At 43.6% G+C, this 17192-nt stretch overlaps 1 protein-coding gene across 1 annotated transcript; it reads right to left on the reverse strand.

The window, feature by feature from the left end:
* Nucleotides 1–2863: 2863 nt before the first annotated feature.
* On the reverse strand, nt 2864–12318 carry LOC117741564 (galactosylgalactosylxylosylprotein 3-beta-glucuronosyltransferase 1). The gene is made up of 4 exons (XM_034548673.1): nt 12207–12318; nt 8746–9257; nt 4851–5147; nt 2864–2950 (listed from the first exon to the last, which is right to left on the reverse strand). The coding sequence occupies exons 1-4, from the start codon at nt 12316–12318 to the stop codon at nt 2864–2866; spliced, it is 1008 nt and encodes a 335-aa protein (XP_034404564.1).
* Between the last annotated feature and the right edge of the window lie 4874 nt (nt 12319–17192).

The raw sequence follows: 17192 nt of genomic DNA on the forward strand, positions 1-17192 counted from the left end.
GATTAAAAATCGATTATCGACCACTCAAGTAGAACTTAGATCAACAGCAATGCTATAAAGAAGATTGTGTGTGTGCGTGTGTGTGTCTGTGTGCCTGTTGGGCAGCACAACCCTATTATTGATCTGTAAGATAATCTATGTGTACAATTTACTGCATGCTTTTTTCTTCTTCCCGAGAGCAGTTGGAAAATACAGATTTTAAGGGCAAACACCGCTATGATTCAAATGCACATCCTCACTTGAAATAAATACATGAATAAATATATTAAATTTGATTTTTCTTTTTTTTTTAAATAAATAATGGGAGGCGAGTTGAAGAGTAGAACAAATCCAAAGATAGTCTGTGTGATCTCCATGGCCGGTCCCTGTGCAGTGTTACATCATGCAGTCAATGAAAACAGCCAGTCTGATGAGAGATATAATACAGCCATTGCCTAAATGCGTATCTTATCATATTCTAAGAGAAATATGTAATAGCACGGTTTCCCCATCTAACGAGCCCGAGAGGCCGTAACGTCTTTGTACGTTTTCACACTGCAGCAGTGCATTTTGGGTTGTGTGTGTGTGTGTGTGTGTGTGTGTGTGTTGAAGGGGCAGGGGGTGCACAGAGATAATCTGGCAACGGTACAAAGGCTCAGTGTTTGAATTATCTCCAGCTACTGCCGGGCAGTGTTAGATAAGAACCACTGCGTATTGCACTAGACGGGTTATGATTTATCAAGTAGAGGGGATATTCTACTACAAGAGGTGTATAATAACTTGGTTACCAGTGTTGAGACGTACAGCGTCATAGCGGCTGATGTCTATCGTTAGAGGTGCGGGGGGGGGGGGGGGGGGGGGGGGGGGGGGGGGGAGGGACTCTCTTCTGCGATCCAGTTAATGTACAACAGATGGATCGTAATACCAATAAAAACCATGGGACATAAATCCACAATACTGAAGAGGGCGCGTCAATGCTGCCGCCAAATCATTAGCAAAAATAGGAGTGTTTTTGTTGTTGTTGTGCTTTTCTTTAGCCGGCTGTCATTTGAGAGCACCGCGTATTCTCTCATTTCATACGTGGAAGCCAAAGTTTTTTCATAAAACACAAATATTTTTGGGGCCATGCAATAATTATTTTAATCTATCCTTCATAACCTTCGCCAGCTGCAGGAAGGTGAGCTGTATTAGAAGTCAGCATATGTAGCCTGAGCATCGTAAATTGATGTTTTAGGGAATTTTGTCTCCTTCACATCACAGCGGAGTGTATTTCATAGAGAGGAGAGGGACACACTAGCCTAGTGAAAGTCTAATTCTCAGGCTTTGATGCCTATTAACAGGTGGCTCGTGGATATATATGAGCGTGCATAGACAAGGGGAAATATTAGCTCTGAAATGACACATTTCTCCCTGCAAAAGTCAAAAATTACACTTTTTCTGAAAGCTTGCATGGCAACTAGGTCAACATTCGTGAGTCTACCTTGTAGCTGATTTGACGATCTTGTCTATGCGTTATGAATGTGTCACTATTACCAAATAAAATTGGTGATGTGCTATTACTCTTTCCATGTGTTGAACCTAGTGTGAACCTGTGCCTCGTTGTGTGTGTGTCGTTGTCAGGAGATCACCAGGGGGGACGGACGATTGAAGAGACTTTGTTTGTTTGTTTGTTTTACATATAAATACAGTAAGTACAATGCTTTTGTCAAAATGTGTCATCAATCATCCGATTGTTCTCATGTTGAATTAATATTTACACACGTTGCCACGAAGGAACATCTTTTTGTGTCAGGGTTTTGATGTCTCCCCGAGCATGACAAGGGGTTCGTTTCAAACAGCGGTCTCTCTTCATGGCTTAGATGCATGAGTTATAATGACACCCTCAAATGAACAATGATAACCCATAAGTAAATGCAGGTAAGAGTCAGTAGTATTGAAATAGCAAGTCAAGTGCTTGTGAAACACCCAAACTGATTAAATTAAATTAAAGCAAAACATTTTTTATAGTTATCAAAAAGAGCATTCCTTCCCTTTGCTATCTTTTGAAAACCCCACAAAAGACACATTTGTCCTCGGAGTCGCGTTTTGATCCCCGGCTGATGATCCTAAAATTCCAAATTTCTTCTCTTTTGAACCACGTGCAGATCTGCGGCAATGTGTGTGTTTGTTTCCCTTAGTGTCGTGGTTGAGGTGAAGGATATTTCTTTAACCTGCTTGTTCGGTCGACTCCGCTGGCTGTACGCGTGACATATTGTGCTGTCTCTTTTGTCTGGTCGTCCTCAGCGGGCCGCTGTACCGTGAAGGTGCTGGTCGCGTCTATCCGCGCTGACCCCCCCTCCTCCCAACCCTCCTGCAAGGCGTCCTTTATGTCGCCTCCTCTGCTCTTCAGACGCAGAACTGACAAGTAACGTCCGCCTCTTACTAATCTGTGCTTTAATATGGTACATTTGTACTGTTTTAGTCCATATTTTTTAAAAATGTCAGATTCAGTCAAGAGGATTAAATCCCCCACCAAAGGCCCCAATTTCCTTTTTCTTCTTCTGATGATTAAGACATGAGCGCTGGTCGCACTTTATCAAGAGACTGGCAGCTTTCTTCCTCCGCAGGTCCAAGGCCAACCACCTGCAATAGAAAGGATTAAGATATGCTGAGAAAGCGCGCTAAGCCTTAATTAAGTTAATTTAACCTGTTTATTTCATAAGTAGCATTTAATAATGGACGCCAGCTGCTGCAATTGTGCCCGAAACAGAATTCACGATTATGAATGCACGATGTAACATGACATTTAAATGAACAACTGCTCTTTTGAAATGATTATTTTCCCTACAATAGAAGCTATTTCTAAACAACACATTGTTAATTACCGTGGTCCGAGGGGAAGCGGTCAAATCTCCACATTGGGGTCCGTGAATCCCTTTTTCCCCTCGTTCACGAGCACGGGTTTCTCCGTTCTCGTGTGCCAAACAAGGATCTGGTGAGTACAAAACCAAACAAACACACACAAACAACAACGACAGCAACATCAGTACCACGCTGTTCCCTTAATGCACTCGTCCAGTCCGCTCTCCCTTTTCAGCTCCCACTCTGCCCTCATGTTTTCTTCTAAATGGTCGATTCTGGTTCTCGCTCTTACAGCACGCACACACACACACACACACGCCGCCACGGGCGCTGTCTGTGTGTGTGAGGAGCTACTTGAGCGTGAACCCTGCGTCGGAAGGGAGTGAAGAGGCACCAAATATGACACAGCCCTCTCAGCTCGGCCTGAGTGAAGTCCTCTCCTGCCCACAGGGTAATGGCTACCTTCAGATGACAGCCAGCAGGAGACAATCTGACACGGCGGCGCACACACACACGTGAGCTTTTGCCTTTGCGCGGCGGCTCTACAGTTCCTCCGGGTGCAACAGTGTGCCACTGAGCCCTCAGATTGGAAAAACAAACATCCAGGAAGAAAAAAAAGGACGGCGCTGGAAACAGGGGAGGAGAAAAAGAAGAGCGCGAGATAATCTTTCCCTGCTCCTCACTGTTTTGGAACCCTCCTCGCCTTCATCTCGCGGTGGCGGCGGCCATGAATTATGCATGGGGCGTGTTTGAGCCCACTATTACTATGCTCAGGTGTAGGGGGAGGTTAATAGTCACTTGCATCGGAAGTGCTAGATTATAAGGAAGAAAGATGCCCATGCACGACGCTCCATTTCTTCCTCTTGCTCTTCCCCTCCCACCCTTCAGTCCGTCCCCGTGCTCATCTGTAATCAGTGTGACGGCCCTACACCTCCCACGTTCCTCCCGACTCCAATTCCGCTCTCTTAGCCGTTCCCTGAATCCCCTCTTTTCATTTACCCCTCTGAAAGGCTGGGGGAGAGCAGGAGAAAAAGCTGGCTCAAAGTATCTCTCTCCCTTCCTTTCCCCTCTCGTTCTCTCTTTGTGTGTGTGTGCGTGCGTGCACATGTGTGTGTGTGTGTGTGTGTGCGCGTGGATCCTGGCTAGCTAAAGCCCTCTGGCTGACTCCTCGTTGCCCAAAGAGAGGCTTGGCGATGTGACCCCATGGAGACCAAGGGTCATAAATAGGAACGGTGGAGTGGGCATGGGAGGAAAACGTTGCTGCGGCTACCCACGAGCCTGTGACTGGAATATGTATGTGTGTGTTTACGTATGCGGAAAAAAGTGAGAGTGTGAGAAATATAATCAATGATGTCCAACTTTTCAACAAGATGGTTCAGCATGCAGATTTAGCAAGAGTGTATCATGCCTATGTTATTGGTATGCCACAGCAAGTGGTGGGAAGTAGGTATTGCCATTTCTGCTTTTCACCTCTACTCTTACATTTAAAAAGGAAAACATTGCACTTTTGTACTTCACAGATTAGGGTTTTACAATCAAAAGAGATATAATAAGCCTATGAAATACAATCTAGTATTAAAGAATGAACGAGGTGTTCCCAACCTGTTTGACTGGTGACCTCTTACAAAAAGCAGTCATTCTAGCTGCTACAGGCACTTTCATTTAAGAGAGATGAGGTGGTACGATCAAAATAACAGTTTAAAGCCAAAAGTGATCAAATTCTCCAACATTTCACAAACACAGTTAACATTAGAGAGAAGTCAGAATTCAGAGTTAACTTTGAGTTATCGTATCTATCTATAAAAGAAGCAAAATGCAGATTACACACTGATGCATCAGTATTATTAAATACTCAAAATAGTTAAGGTACATTTTGCTGATGATACTTTTCGTGTTTTTACTCGAGTCAGATTTATTTTTCTTAAACTTGTAAAGGAGTACTTTTGCATCGTTGTATTGGTACTTTTATTTAAGTGGAGGATCTGAATACGCTTTCAAGGGCGCCCAACGGCATTGACGAAGGGGATTACCTTGGTGCAATTGGCTGCTTTAGGCTCCAGGTCGTTGAGTGTAACAAGCTCCCGGAGCAAACTACTCTCCTGGTAGCCTCCCTTCACCCCGCGAAGCTTAAAATACGCCTGTGGCTTGAAGAGGATGAGCCTCAGGTTGATGGCGAAGCCGGCCATGTCGATGGCAAAGGGCCGGTGGGGGTCGAACACCGTCTTCCAGCCGTAGACCTTTCCGGCTGCATTGACCTTGGGGGACTCGTACCGCAAGCCGCCCACAAAGGCCACGGGCCACACGGAAACTTTCCGAGTGGATCTCATCTGGCCAGAGGAGAGTCGAGAAGAGGGGGGGGGGGGGGAGAAGAGAGCAAATTAGTCATGTGAAAAAGCATGCACGTGACAGAGAGACACAGTGGTTGAGCATCGGCTGCCGGCTTTACAGCAGAGTGTGGACGGAGGGCCTTTAGAGCTGCAGCTATTATTCACCCTGAAAGATGATGAATATTGACCCAGCCATTGTGCCCCCCCCCCCCTCCCCCCGTGCTGCGAGAGGAAGGCAGATCACATACATTGTTCAACAGCTGCTCTCCAATGACATAATTAGACACCATCTTTGCTGGAGCCAAGCCATTAGAGCAAGCGGCTCCAGTCGCTGGTTGGCCGAAGGAGACTCTTTACGGTAGCGCACCGCCGTCCTCTTTTTTCTTTTTGTCCTTCAATCTTCCGGCAACCATCTTGCCACCCTTTTTTTTTCTCGAGTTAGCCTTTGCCATTCGAGAAGGGCTGCAGCCATGAAATGTGCGTTTCCACAGCGTGGGAACAGGAAGACGGCAGAGTCGTTTAATCAAACTCAATGCAGCAGAAATAATTATGCTTGTGCGTCTACGGGGGTGGAAGGGCCATTTAAATATAAATGTGCAAGCGTATGTACAGTATCTAAGTAAGGGATTTTAGCTTTGGGGGGGGGGGGGGGGGGACTGTGCCAGTATCCCAGATAAGATTTGGCAGGACGTTCGATCTGGGTGTTAATGGTGGAAGAGCGATTGAGCGCTTGCATGCATCTATGGGATTGTGAGGCTATAATTTCGTACACGGGGATCACATTTCTGTGCAGCAAAGCATTTGTGGACAGGCGACACCTGAATCCAGCCACCGACCCAATTTTTACCCAAACATACGTATACGCCTTCCTGCTTCCCTCATAGAAATACAGTACGCACAACAAGAGGCTCGTCACTTTTCCCGTCTGAAAATGTGAAAAACGAGTGTTCCGCCCGCCGCCTCTAGAGGGAATATCAGCACACGTGCCTCTTCTTCTGGCGCCCAAGCAAACTCTGGTGAATATGATGTGTTTGTACAGAGGCTTTTTTTTGGGGGGGGTTCACTGTGGCTACAGTTTGTATTCGAATGTCTGCGTGAGCATTTAAGATCCATCCCTTTGCTCCGCTCAGTGAGAGGCCTTCGGAGACAAAGCGTCCGTGTCTCAGAGAAGCAAAACAAAGAAAATAAATCCCAAATCCTCACAGAGAAAAGAAGGCAGGCATCCAGGTATTAATCAGTCCTTCAGGGTGCAGAGAGGAAGGAATGGAACATAATCGTCGTCCATTGCTGCCATTGGAGGAGTCTTTGCATTTCAGTCTTTGTGCAGAGTTATGCAGAATTATGCTAAATTTCCAAATGAAGTGATTTTTAAACAGATAAAGTATAGCAGGGTTTTTATATCACTTTTCATGTGTGTGTATATCCTTTATATAGCTTAAATCCTGACAATCATGATAGTATCTCAAAGATATCTTGTAGATATATTATGGAAGCACCAATAGTCAAAATACTGACATGTTTTGATATGTGATTTGTGATTATCATGCAGACTCACTGCAGACCTTCTGAGTAGGCGATTGCTATATTCTCCTGGATTTATGCTGTTGACATTTATTCTTAAAGGTTTTGAAAACAGAGTAGAGTGTTGGTTAAAAACAACATATGCTAAACAGTAAAAACACTTTGTGGTTCGTAAGGAAACATAAACCTTTTCTCAATGATTCAAGTTATTCACAGTGTGGTGTACTTTAAGGGAGAAAATAAATTAATTGTTTTTTGTTTTTTTTAAGACATGACCAAATTGATATGTACTTCATTTGGATGTACCAGAGCCACTGACAGCCACGGCATGAATAAAAGATATTTTCATTTGTTGTGATTCTGACAGCTCGTCATTATGTAACTAGCTCTAATTTCTTTTAATTTGTCTTATAATTAGAGTAGACAATGCATTTCAATTGCTTAAAAATTAATTAATTAGATGATTTGAGATTAACCGGGAGAAAATGATGAGTCTATCTCTAACATACGGAGCCTCGTCTCCACACTGGAGACTTAAACGTCTACAGTATATGGTTTTTGAGCTGTTGAGACACTGAATATTTACATGGCGTCAGCAAACTACTGCAATTTTACTATAGTGTCAGCAAGCTCTGGTAGTTGCAGTAGACTCTCTGCTTTCTGTCTGTCAACTCCTTTTTCTTTTTCTGTCCCTCCATCTCTGCGTCTCTCTCTCTTTCCCCCTTAGGGCTGTTACTCTCGCCCATAAATATGCCCGTTGAAGGTGATGGAAGGCCTCTGGGGGAGACGGAGCACTTGGGCTGATTCTCAGGGAAAGGTAATGACAGGTCCCGTCAATACCCGACGCTCCATTTACTTCGGACCCCGTCTGCACTACTAACAAGACTTGAGGCTAATACATAGAAGACCGAGACCGTGTCTGCTCAGGTCATTCACCTGCTGTTGAGATGGATGACCTGAGACGTACTGATGACACGTCTCTCCACCAGCTCCAGATCGCTGACTATGCTTGTTAAGAGCCCAAAAGAAATGCTCCAAGTTACAGTGAATTCATAGTTGTATAACATACCATAGATCCATAGAGTTTAGAGTATAGGGCTGCAGTATGATATATTGTATGAAATGCAATCCATAAAGTAAATATTTACATTTCTGCATGTTTTTTTTTCCTATACCACTCCAAAATGAGTATGCATGTACAGCAGAGAATATCATTGGGAAAACCTTTTGTTTTTTAATGCATTGTCCCAAAAACACGAAATAATATTGAATCTGCCTCATCCTTACCTCAAGCCCATAAATTAGGGCAGTTAGTTTTATTTTACTGGATCTTTGCACACAATGACCAGAACATATTGATGAGGCTTCACTGATTGCTGGCCGTCCTGATCAATTCCAGTCTCTCCTCTTTTAGCCGAGTGGCCGCTGAGCTTTCTAGCTTTCTAAACAGGCTGGCATCTGTGTTTTTGCTGGGAACAAATTAACGGATTAATCTCCCAGACCCCCCCGAATTACCCACCGTGTGCTCTGCACAGGGTTTGTTTTTCTGAAGTGGAGCAGCATTTGAAAAGTGAAATTTCAGCTTGAGAACTTCCAATAGTGGCCAGTGGCAAACAGGAAATGGTTATAGGTGTAGGCTTTACAATCCAAAGTTTAGAGGATTCAAGTTGGAGATACGTATTAAGTTAGGCTAAGGTTAGAGGTGATTGGGTAATGATTTTCATTTGTAATTGTAGTTACACTGGGATCTATAAAACACACCAATTGCCCAGTTCACGCACAGATTCCGTGATACTGCCCTAAGAAGAAGATCCGTCCGTTCCACATGAAACTCATCAACGGAGGCATAATGCCACCCCATAGTGTGAATTCAGAAGCTAATACAGGGTACGTGTGCATGGCGGCCACCGTTTGCAATCATCCACTCATTACGCCACTGCATTCGGAAACATTTTTGCAAAGATCAACCCATACTGTAAATGTGCCTGGTCTCGCTTGTCTTTTTTTTCTCTCTCGCCGATCCACGAGAGATTGCAAAGAATGCATGAAATAAACATGAGTGTGCGGCAACTCTAACCTCCTCAAACAACTCCAGGCTGTATGTGTTGTCGTCGTCTGCAAAGTAGACGATCCCGGCTTGGCTGCTGTTGGCGTTGAAGGTCTCCCTCAGCCACCGCAGGGCCAGATTCCTCTGCATTGTCCCCCTGGGGATTCTGGGATCCCGAGTGTCCCCCCGCAGCTTATAGTTCCTGGGCGTCTCTACATTGAGGTGGGTGTAGTTAAGTCCCGTTTCTCGGAGGAGCCGCGTGACGAGAGGCGTTCTCCTTTGGGAGTCCTCCACCAGGATCCAGTGCAGGTTGGGCACATGGAGGAAGGTGTTTGCCAGCCGCGTCAGCTCCGCCTTCTGCACCGGTCGACTGTATGTGGGGGTGATGATGTGGATGGTGGGCAGCACGTCGGACCAGGGAGGAGGCCGCGTGTACACATACTCTGTCCTCACCACCTCCACAATGTCCTTATCTGAGGCACAGTATTCCTTGGAGTCTTGAGCCTGCCCACCTGACTCCCTCTTGCCCTCCACGCCATCCTCTGCAGATTTGGGGATAAGAAGACATGTAAGGCATTAGTGCAACCTTGGGCTGCCCTTTGTATGTTTGCCTCAGGTGACTTAAACCCGATAGGGGTAAAGTGTACCTGAGAGCCGGTGGTGGCGGACTGCAAGCCTCTCTGGAATGATAAAGATCTCTTTTACTAGATGGTGACAGGCTGCAAAAAGTGAAAGCAGGCACCGTGAGAGGATAACACAGCTGATGGACAGAGAGACAGGGCGAGGCGAGGGAGGGATGAGCCCTGCTATTCCCCCAGAGTTGCCTTTGGGCTTTTCTTTTCGAAAGGAAGAAAAATGTGGGGATGAGGATCCATGAGACGTGTTCTCTTTTTATGTTCATCCTCCACCATGGATGCCCTCAACCTCCGCCTGCCCCTCCATGTCTATGACTTACAAACACTATGCTACTTTCCTGCAACGTAGCAGAATTATTCATTACTGTTCACATTCATTTCATTATAAATATACATTGCCCCGGAGATCCCTAGACACGACCTAAAATGCAATGATTAACTGTGGTGCGACTGAGATATTTTGGCTCATAAATGACTGGAAAAGGGTTGAGATTGTTTATGGAGGTTTTGGGTTATTCTGCTCAACCCAAACATACAGTACATATCGCATTGGCGGTGTATTTCCCTTTTAGGCACACTGGTTATCCGGAGTCTGAAAATCCAGGTAACACCAAATGCAAATCAAACAGAACAAAACGGGAATTGCTTTTTCCGTGAACTGCTTCTGTGGTCATGTTGATCATTTGACACTAATGATCAAAGCTCCCAGCAGCTGCAGCACTACAGTAGTTAATGCTGTGCTACTAACACACTGCGTTATAGATTATTTCTTCTGAAATAAAGTAAATTCTAAATGTTTAATGTATAAGTGAGAAAAATGTGTCCGCTTCAGACCTGCCGGTAAATAGTGGATAATAAATCCGCAAGCTGAATGCTCTGGAGGTAAAAGGCTGCGATGCTTTGGCCCCAACAGTTTGCTCGAGATGGATAGAATATGATAATAGACTCACCTTTTAAAAACCATCGCCCCCAATTGGGTGCCAATTTACATATTAGAGTTAGGCTGTGTAAAACATTACAATAAACATGAGCAAATATATTGATGTTGTACATCAAATTAAACAAGAGAACTTGGGCTACAAGAATCAGTACCAACTGAAAGAATTATTCATATATCATAATCATAATTTTGTCAGGAGTCAGCCCACGTTTTCGGGAAATAGCAACCCGTAGCTCGGTGCTATCAGAAAAAGCCAGATAGCAAAGAGCAAGAGGATTTAACACAGATTCTAAACATCTTTATAAAATTGCACAGATGGTGCCCAAATGCCCATTTTGCCTAATTTATCTGTACAAAAAAACCTCTCTAACTTTGTTTTGAGACTGTTCACATATGTTGCTATGATCTAAGTGAGTTTAAACCTTTGCTCTGCATCCTTCTAAGAGATAATCATCCTGAAAGTGCTTTTTTTCTTCTAGGCGAACCTGAAAATTCAACTTTTGCTGCCTTTCATCTTTATTTACTCTTAACCAGTAACACATATACTAATATGTACACATCTGAACAAAAGCACACATGGGTTGCCTTTATTACAACATCAACATTATTCAAATAGCATGTGTGGTTGCTGAGATACACCCTTTTTAGTTTGGGTATGTTATTTCGAGCAGAAACCTAAAAAATAGGTTGTTTTTTTAATTAACTTAAAGTTGTTAATTTCTTTTCAATGCTTCGTTACCGTTCAGCCCGAACTCCAGTCCCACCTCCGACATAAGGAGGGCTTTTCCGCAGCACATAGATTAACACAATCTGCTGATGGCCAGATGTTTGACAAAGGCTGCCGGCCAAAAAAAAACCTCTAGCTTCTCTTTTAAGAGCACACAAAAGGATCTGGCCCTGCGGTGGGCAAAGCTGTGTCAGACAGCACTGGCAATTTCTTCTCTACGTGTAATTCATTGTGTCTCCACTGTCTTTAATTATCAACACTGTTTTCATAAAACTTGAATTTAGTAAGAAAGAAATGTATCAACGAGTCAGACTCTATTTTAGGTGTCTAGGAAAGCTGTAAAAACACATTATTTAATGTCATTTGTAGCTTCTGTTGACTGGAGGCTGCTTTAGGACAATTGTGTCTACTTGTTTTGGTTGTTAACCCCGAGTGTGTGCGTTCATGACATTATAAGAAGAGGGCAAAGAGCTCTGTTGATGCGCTGTGGCTCTAATGGGCTTGTTTACTCTGCAGAACGCTTGACATTTTACACTGTTGGTTTACGGTCCCTGGGAGATGATTGGGAAGTTCATGAGTGTGCTTCTTAATGACTCACACTGGTGTGCAAACGTGATATTAAGCGTGGAAGGAAACTATTCCGTGAAGGCTTAATTGAGCCGACATTTATTATTTCAAATTGCTGATTAAACGAACTCTGAAATTTTCACAGAATTTGAATGAGTAGAATTGGGCAATATATTAGAACCTAAATGGATAAATTAATTGCGGGACAGTGCACGTTGGGTGAAGTTGAGATATGGATGAATGGGCCAAGGCTTGTAAGTGGATAGGCTAAAAAAAAAGTAATTGTCAACATAAGAAAAATTAAATATTAGACAAAACTGAGCAATTCATTCTATTCAACTGACTGAATGTACGATGAACGAAATAACTCCTTGATTTATGAGAGCGTATATACAGTATATATAAATATATATCTGTAACTTATCAGTCTTCATCATGCACCAAACAATGCACTCTAATGGTTTTCTAATGACGAGTGCCATTGAGCTCTGATGAAGCCGCTGGTCACGGTTAGCGAGAGCCTCTAGATGAACGGCCTGCTGTCTAAACCTGGAGTGAGTCGTTGGGTTCGAGGACCCACTTCAGGTGCGGTAATGCCGGTAGAGCGCAGTGCACTGCGTACCCTTGCGGATGGCGAGGAGCGGAGCTATAGCGCTTTGGTGCCAAACAGTGATGAGCAGCGTCCAGGGTAACACGATCAACACGATGGCAAGAATATCTCTTCTCTTCGGCATCTCCAGGATTGGTTATTTGGCTCGGCATTACCTGGAGAGAAAAAAATAAGAGAGAAATGAACGTCTCATCATTCTGCATTTTAGTAATCCATAAAATGTCCATCTTTGTGTTGCTATTTCCACCATTCAAGCAAAAACATATAGTTTGCTGAATCTTAGTCACTTGGGGATGGAGAGGCACTGGAAGACCATATTATAGACCCATATTCACGAGGACCAAAAGTATCATTGAAGGAAATTGTGTCACAGTTTACACTGAGCTGTTTAAAGGGAATATAATATTGTTCTGCAGCACACACAGCACCGTTACTGCCTCACCAAAACACATTACGAGTGAGGTGATGGAGCAGGTGCTTTGCGGAAAACTGTAAGAAGGTAAAAGAATAAAAGGTTATGAAAAAAAATAAAATAAAAATATCTATAAGTGTGTCACAGCCAACAAAAGGAGGGTCAAAACTTCCAGAGGAGACCATGGAACATGAGCTTGTGCCCTCTGCCGACTCGATGAGCTCATCGGGGCCATCGCTGAGCACGAGGCAGTGACTTCCTGCCCGGTGCTGTAACGAGTCACCGGCCAAATGGCAGGAAATGATGTCACCAGACTGCAGCTTGACCGTTTGGGATACGTGCCCTTCCCCCGAGTCCAGATCGATCGGTTTCAACTTTGTGACACTGACGGTAAATTAATTGAAATGACATCTAAGAAATGAGTCTTTTTCCAGGTCAAAAGATTGGATGCATTACGTTTTTTTTTAAGGTTTAACAAACTTGTTATTATCAACTTGCACTCCTCTTCTCTTAATGGTTTAACGCTAGTGTAATGTGTGATTTTAAATGAACAGTGCCTCTCATCTGTTCGCATACACTTGGGCAACAGAAGTGACCAGAAACACTTATGGCTACAACAGCATTAGGGAGTATTAAATGGTATTAAATGTTTTTTTCCAAACACCGTCAGTTAATTATCTTTTGTGTGAAACCAATGGTTATACTCTTGCGGACTGAATGCCTGCGGATACATGAGAGGCACAGACTAAGGGATAAGGTCATGGGTTAATCCATATACTGACTCCATAACCGCACCACCCACCACCAGGCCAGGGGATAATCTAGCAGGTCTTTGGACAAACTCAATTAAGAACATTTTTAATGTGTGCCAATGTTGTATTTATATACTGTATGTAATGTAAATACAGTAATAAATTCCTAAAACATGTCAATGCCTTAGTTGCTACGCCAGTCTGAGTGTAAACCAAATACTGGACCATAATAAGCAGAAATAGCAGCTAATATTACCTCAAACTCTGATAGCATCCAGGACCGGGAAAATGAATGGAAGCTCTCTAACAGGAAATGTTTTTTTTTTTTATACTGACAGACTATTCCTGGTTACGGGTGCTAAATTATTAGATTAGATTAGATTTGACTTTATTCATCCCCAGAGGGAAATTTCTCGAAGCAGCAGCAAAACATTTTTTAACAAATATACAATAAAAATTAAATATCAGGGCATATTACATTTAAATGAAATAAAAATGAAAGTGTATACAGTGTATCTAAAGTATAAAGTGACAGCGGCGCAAGTACGGTATGACAATCGCTCTTCAGGCAGCAGTCAAATGTCTGATTAAATAAAATATGTAGGACCCGGCCTCTCAAGCCCTTGGAGTAAAGGAGGCAGAGCACTTAAACACACTTCTTACTCCGTTAACATTTTATGCGCAAATTGCATGTTTCGGGAAAAAAAAACGACAAAATGACTCAGCGTAAAGACGTTGTGCACAAAATGAACATGAACATCCACCACACGAGGTAATATCACACACACTTTGACAATGAGAATAACTACCTCTGACAAAGTCTCAAAGAAAAAATGATTGCATCCTTTTTTTCTCGCAAACGTAGAAATTGTTGTCGTTTATTAGTTTTGGATTGCATCGTTATATATTTCAGACACACTTATTATTGTGTCCAGTCCCTCCGTGCCGTGGCGCCCCACTACATTGCCACTTTGGTAGCTCATTTACATTGAATTTAAGGATGACAGACCTCCCCGTCTCTCCCAGGGACAGTCTCTCCTCCTCCTTAATAGGCTGCTGGCAATATGCCGAGCCCTAACTGGAAAAAAGGCAGTTATTAACTGATCTGCTCAATTACACAAAGGAGGAAAACAGATATAATGTGAGCACAGGTGTTTGGCATATTCATTACAGCTTTACACACGAGGAAGCAAGTCATCACATTTCCCACAGTGATCCTTTTCCCACTGCTGGGGAAGGTGGACCGTATATATATTGAGGCTTAACATAATCGTATATGCCAATTATGCCTATTGAGCTCTGTAAATAAATGCACCATTAATGCCCAAGCAATCAGGTGTGTGTGAATATGCGCCTACACGGGTTTTCTAATGATACAGAAATTGGTTTTGCAGAGTTGCGAAGCTTCATTTGTTCTGCTTTAGTGGAGAGGCGATTTACAGTGGGCATTTCTAAAGGGCAACATGGGGCGACACGTTTTTCTTTCTTTCTTTTTTTTTTTGTTAAGAAAAAGGTGAGAACGCTGCTTAGAAAAATACGAGAAATTCACACAATCCTTTTGCAGCCTATAGATGTATAAAACGCCATCTCTACTCCCGTTTCCGACACTTCTTCTCGGTGCAATCTTGAAGGCCCTCGGGGAGAAGAAACTATTATAATGCATTTACACGTCACACAACACTACTATTGCTTACATTTGATGTGCAATGAATTCCTTGACCTTGTGAATATTTCTTCGGTCCTCGAGAAGTGTCTCTGTTAGAAGTATGGTGGCTTGAAAAATGATAGCTTCAGTTAATGGGAGAATCCTCCAAATTACCTAATTTCTTATCTAATTAACTCTCGACCCGGGTCATTTTCAATGCCGTAAACAACAGAATGGGGATTAATTCTGAAAATACTGACTGGCTTTACTGCATCTCCTAGTTTCCCATTCGGCAATCGGATAGCATCTTTTAAACTCCACACCTCAAGTTTGTCAAGTGGGCTTTTTTTTCATATCTGTCAAAAGCCCAGATAGTCCTAATGACATCACTATGACATCATCAGGAAGATTTTCTCCTGAGCCGTTCAGTCGTCTACTCGTGACCAGTGAACTGACCTTGAATTGTGAATTCAGTGGAATGCCCCTTTAATCTCATTACTTGCATATAATCGATATACTTCCATACGTGAGAAAAAGAAGAAAAAAAACTTTGGATGCTCACCCACAGTTATAACTGGATCATGGCACCACAGGTGATGCGCAGCTGGGAAGGCCACACTGCATACTGGACGAGCTACGCAGTGGGGACGTCCTCCATGGCGCCTCAGCCGACCATTTCCTCTTCCTCTGCCGCAGACGGGCAACGCCGAGTCCAGACCTGTAGAAGAAGAACAGTTCGGTGAATATGATTCAGTGATGACAGATTGCCTGTGCTTGTCTCTTTGTGTTCTCACAGTGTGCACCTTCATGTGCCCCCCCCTCACACACACCCACACCCTTTTCTCTCACTCACACCAGCATGAGGCATTCAAGGACAGTCAGCCAGGATTAAACATAGCCATTTGGACAGGCTTTGAACAGAGAACGCCTTACAGCGATTCTTGGCTCTAGACACCTTTGTGAGTGGTGTGGCTGTTGGACGTCTATTCATTATTTAACATCAAAAGAGCTTGAGGGTGGAAATGCAGCGGAGGAAAAGTGTGTCAGTATCAAGTAATGAACTCTAATTTGGATGCACATCATTCAGATTCACAGCAGGGTTCGCTCCTCCAGTGGCAGACGACTGCTGTGCTTAACAATGCCGCGTTTCTGCTCGTGTGTGAAACGGTTAATGGCGTCCATGTATTGATCATTTTTACCTCATTGACTCCAATCTGAACTGAACAGAGTCGGTATTATCTCTCTTTTTTTTTTCATGCCTAATGTGGAAAATGGAAGAGGGTTAGTCACAACTCCATGTGCTTGCCAACAGTCTAGGGTGTGGGGCGGGGGGGGGGGAGTTACGAAAATAAACTGGCATCATGTCTTATTCAAATACATCTGAGGGAACGCTGCTTCTATGGAGGCTTATGCTTCACTCTGCCAGTGATGTCTGCACGCTGCATCAGCTGCAAAACTGGATGGCTGAGGACTGTATTTTTTTTTTAGGGGCTTTGTAATCATATAAACTGCAAATATGTAGTTTTGGGGGAATGAACAGCAGGACTCCCAGAATCCTTTTACAGAGCCACGGCGTTGTATAAAAAGGCATATTGCCTGTGATCCAGAAATGCAATTGCGTGTGTGTGTGTGTGTGTGTGTGTGTGTGTGTGTGTGTGTGTGTGTGTGTGTGTGTGTGTGCGCTTGATGGGCACTAAATTTCAAAACAATCTATTTTCAGATTGCCCCTGACACGTTGTCGAATCCCTCAAACTGAAGCATCATGCTTCCGAGGGTGTCGGTAGTGTGGAAAAAGGAATGAAAGATGAATACGAGAAACGGTGTTCATGGGTTAGTGCAGTGTCTGCAGAAGGCTATTTGCTTTTTTTTCACGACAGCGACAAGCAAGCCCTCTAGTGCCAAGAAAAATAACCAAACAACAGTGATAGAAAGGCTTTACAGTTGCTGCCAGGTACTGTCAAGCATGCAAAGTCGCAATGACAGTGTTGTCGCTCTGATTTCTGCACAACAAGCGCCTCCTCTATGTATTGTGAGTTAAACAGAGGGAAACACTGTATAGTACAATAACCTGCCAAACATCTCAGAACCCCCCCCCCCCCCCCCCCCAACAGGCCGCTGCAGCATCTTAATGCTAAACATTTTTAAAAGAAAATATTTTGGAAAAACAAACAAGCGTGGCAAGGGCTGCC

Source organism: Cyclopterus lumpus, chromosome 13, assembly GCF_009769545.1.
Source record: "Cyclopterus lumpus isolate fCycLum1 chromosome 13, fCycLum1.pri, whole genome shotgun sequence".
Lineage (NCBI taxonomy): Eukaryota > Metazoa > Chordata > Actinopteri > Perciformes > Cyclopteridae > Cyclopterus > Cyclopterus lumpus.

Bases quoted from the DNA above. Each gene is read 5' to 3' on its own strand.
- LOC117741564 (XM_034548673.1), bottom strand. From the start codon at position 12,318: ATGCCGAAGAGAAGAGATATTCTTGCCATCGTGTTGATCGTGTTACCC. The intron at 9,258-12,206 runs GTACGCAGTGCA...CCAAATCTGCAG, and splicing joins GCTCCTCGCCATCCGCAAGG to AGGATGGCGTGGAGGGCAAG. The intron at 2,951-4,850 runs GTAATCCCCTTC...TGTACTCACCAG, and splicing joins AAGCAGCCAATTGCACCAAG to ATCCTTGTTTGGCACACGAG.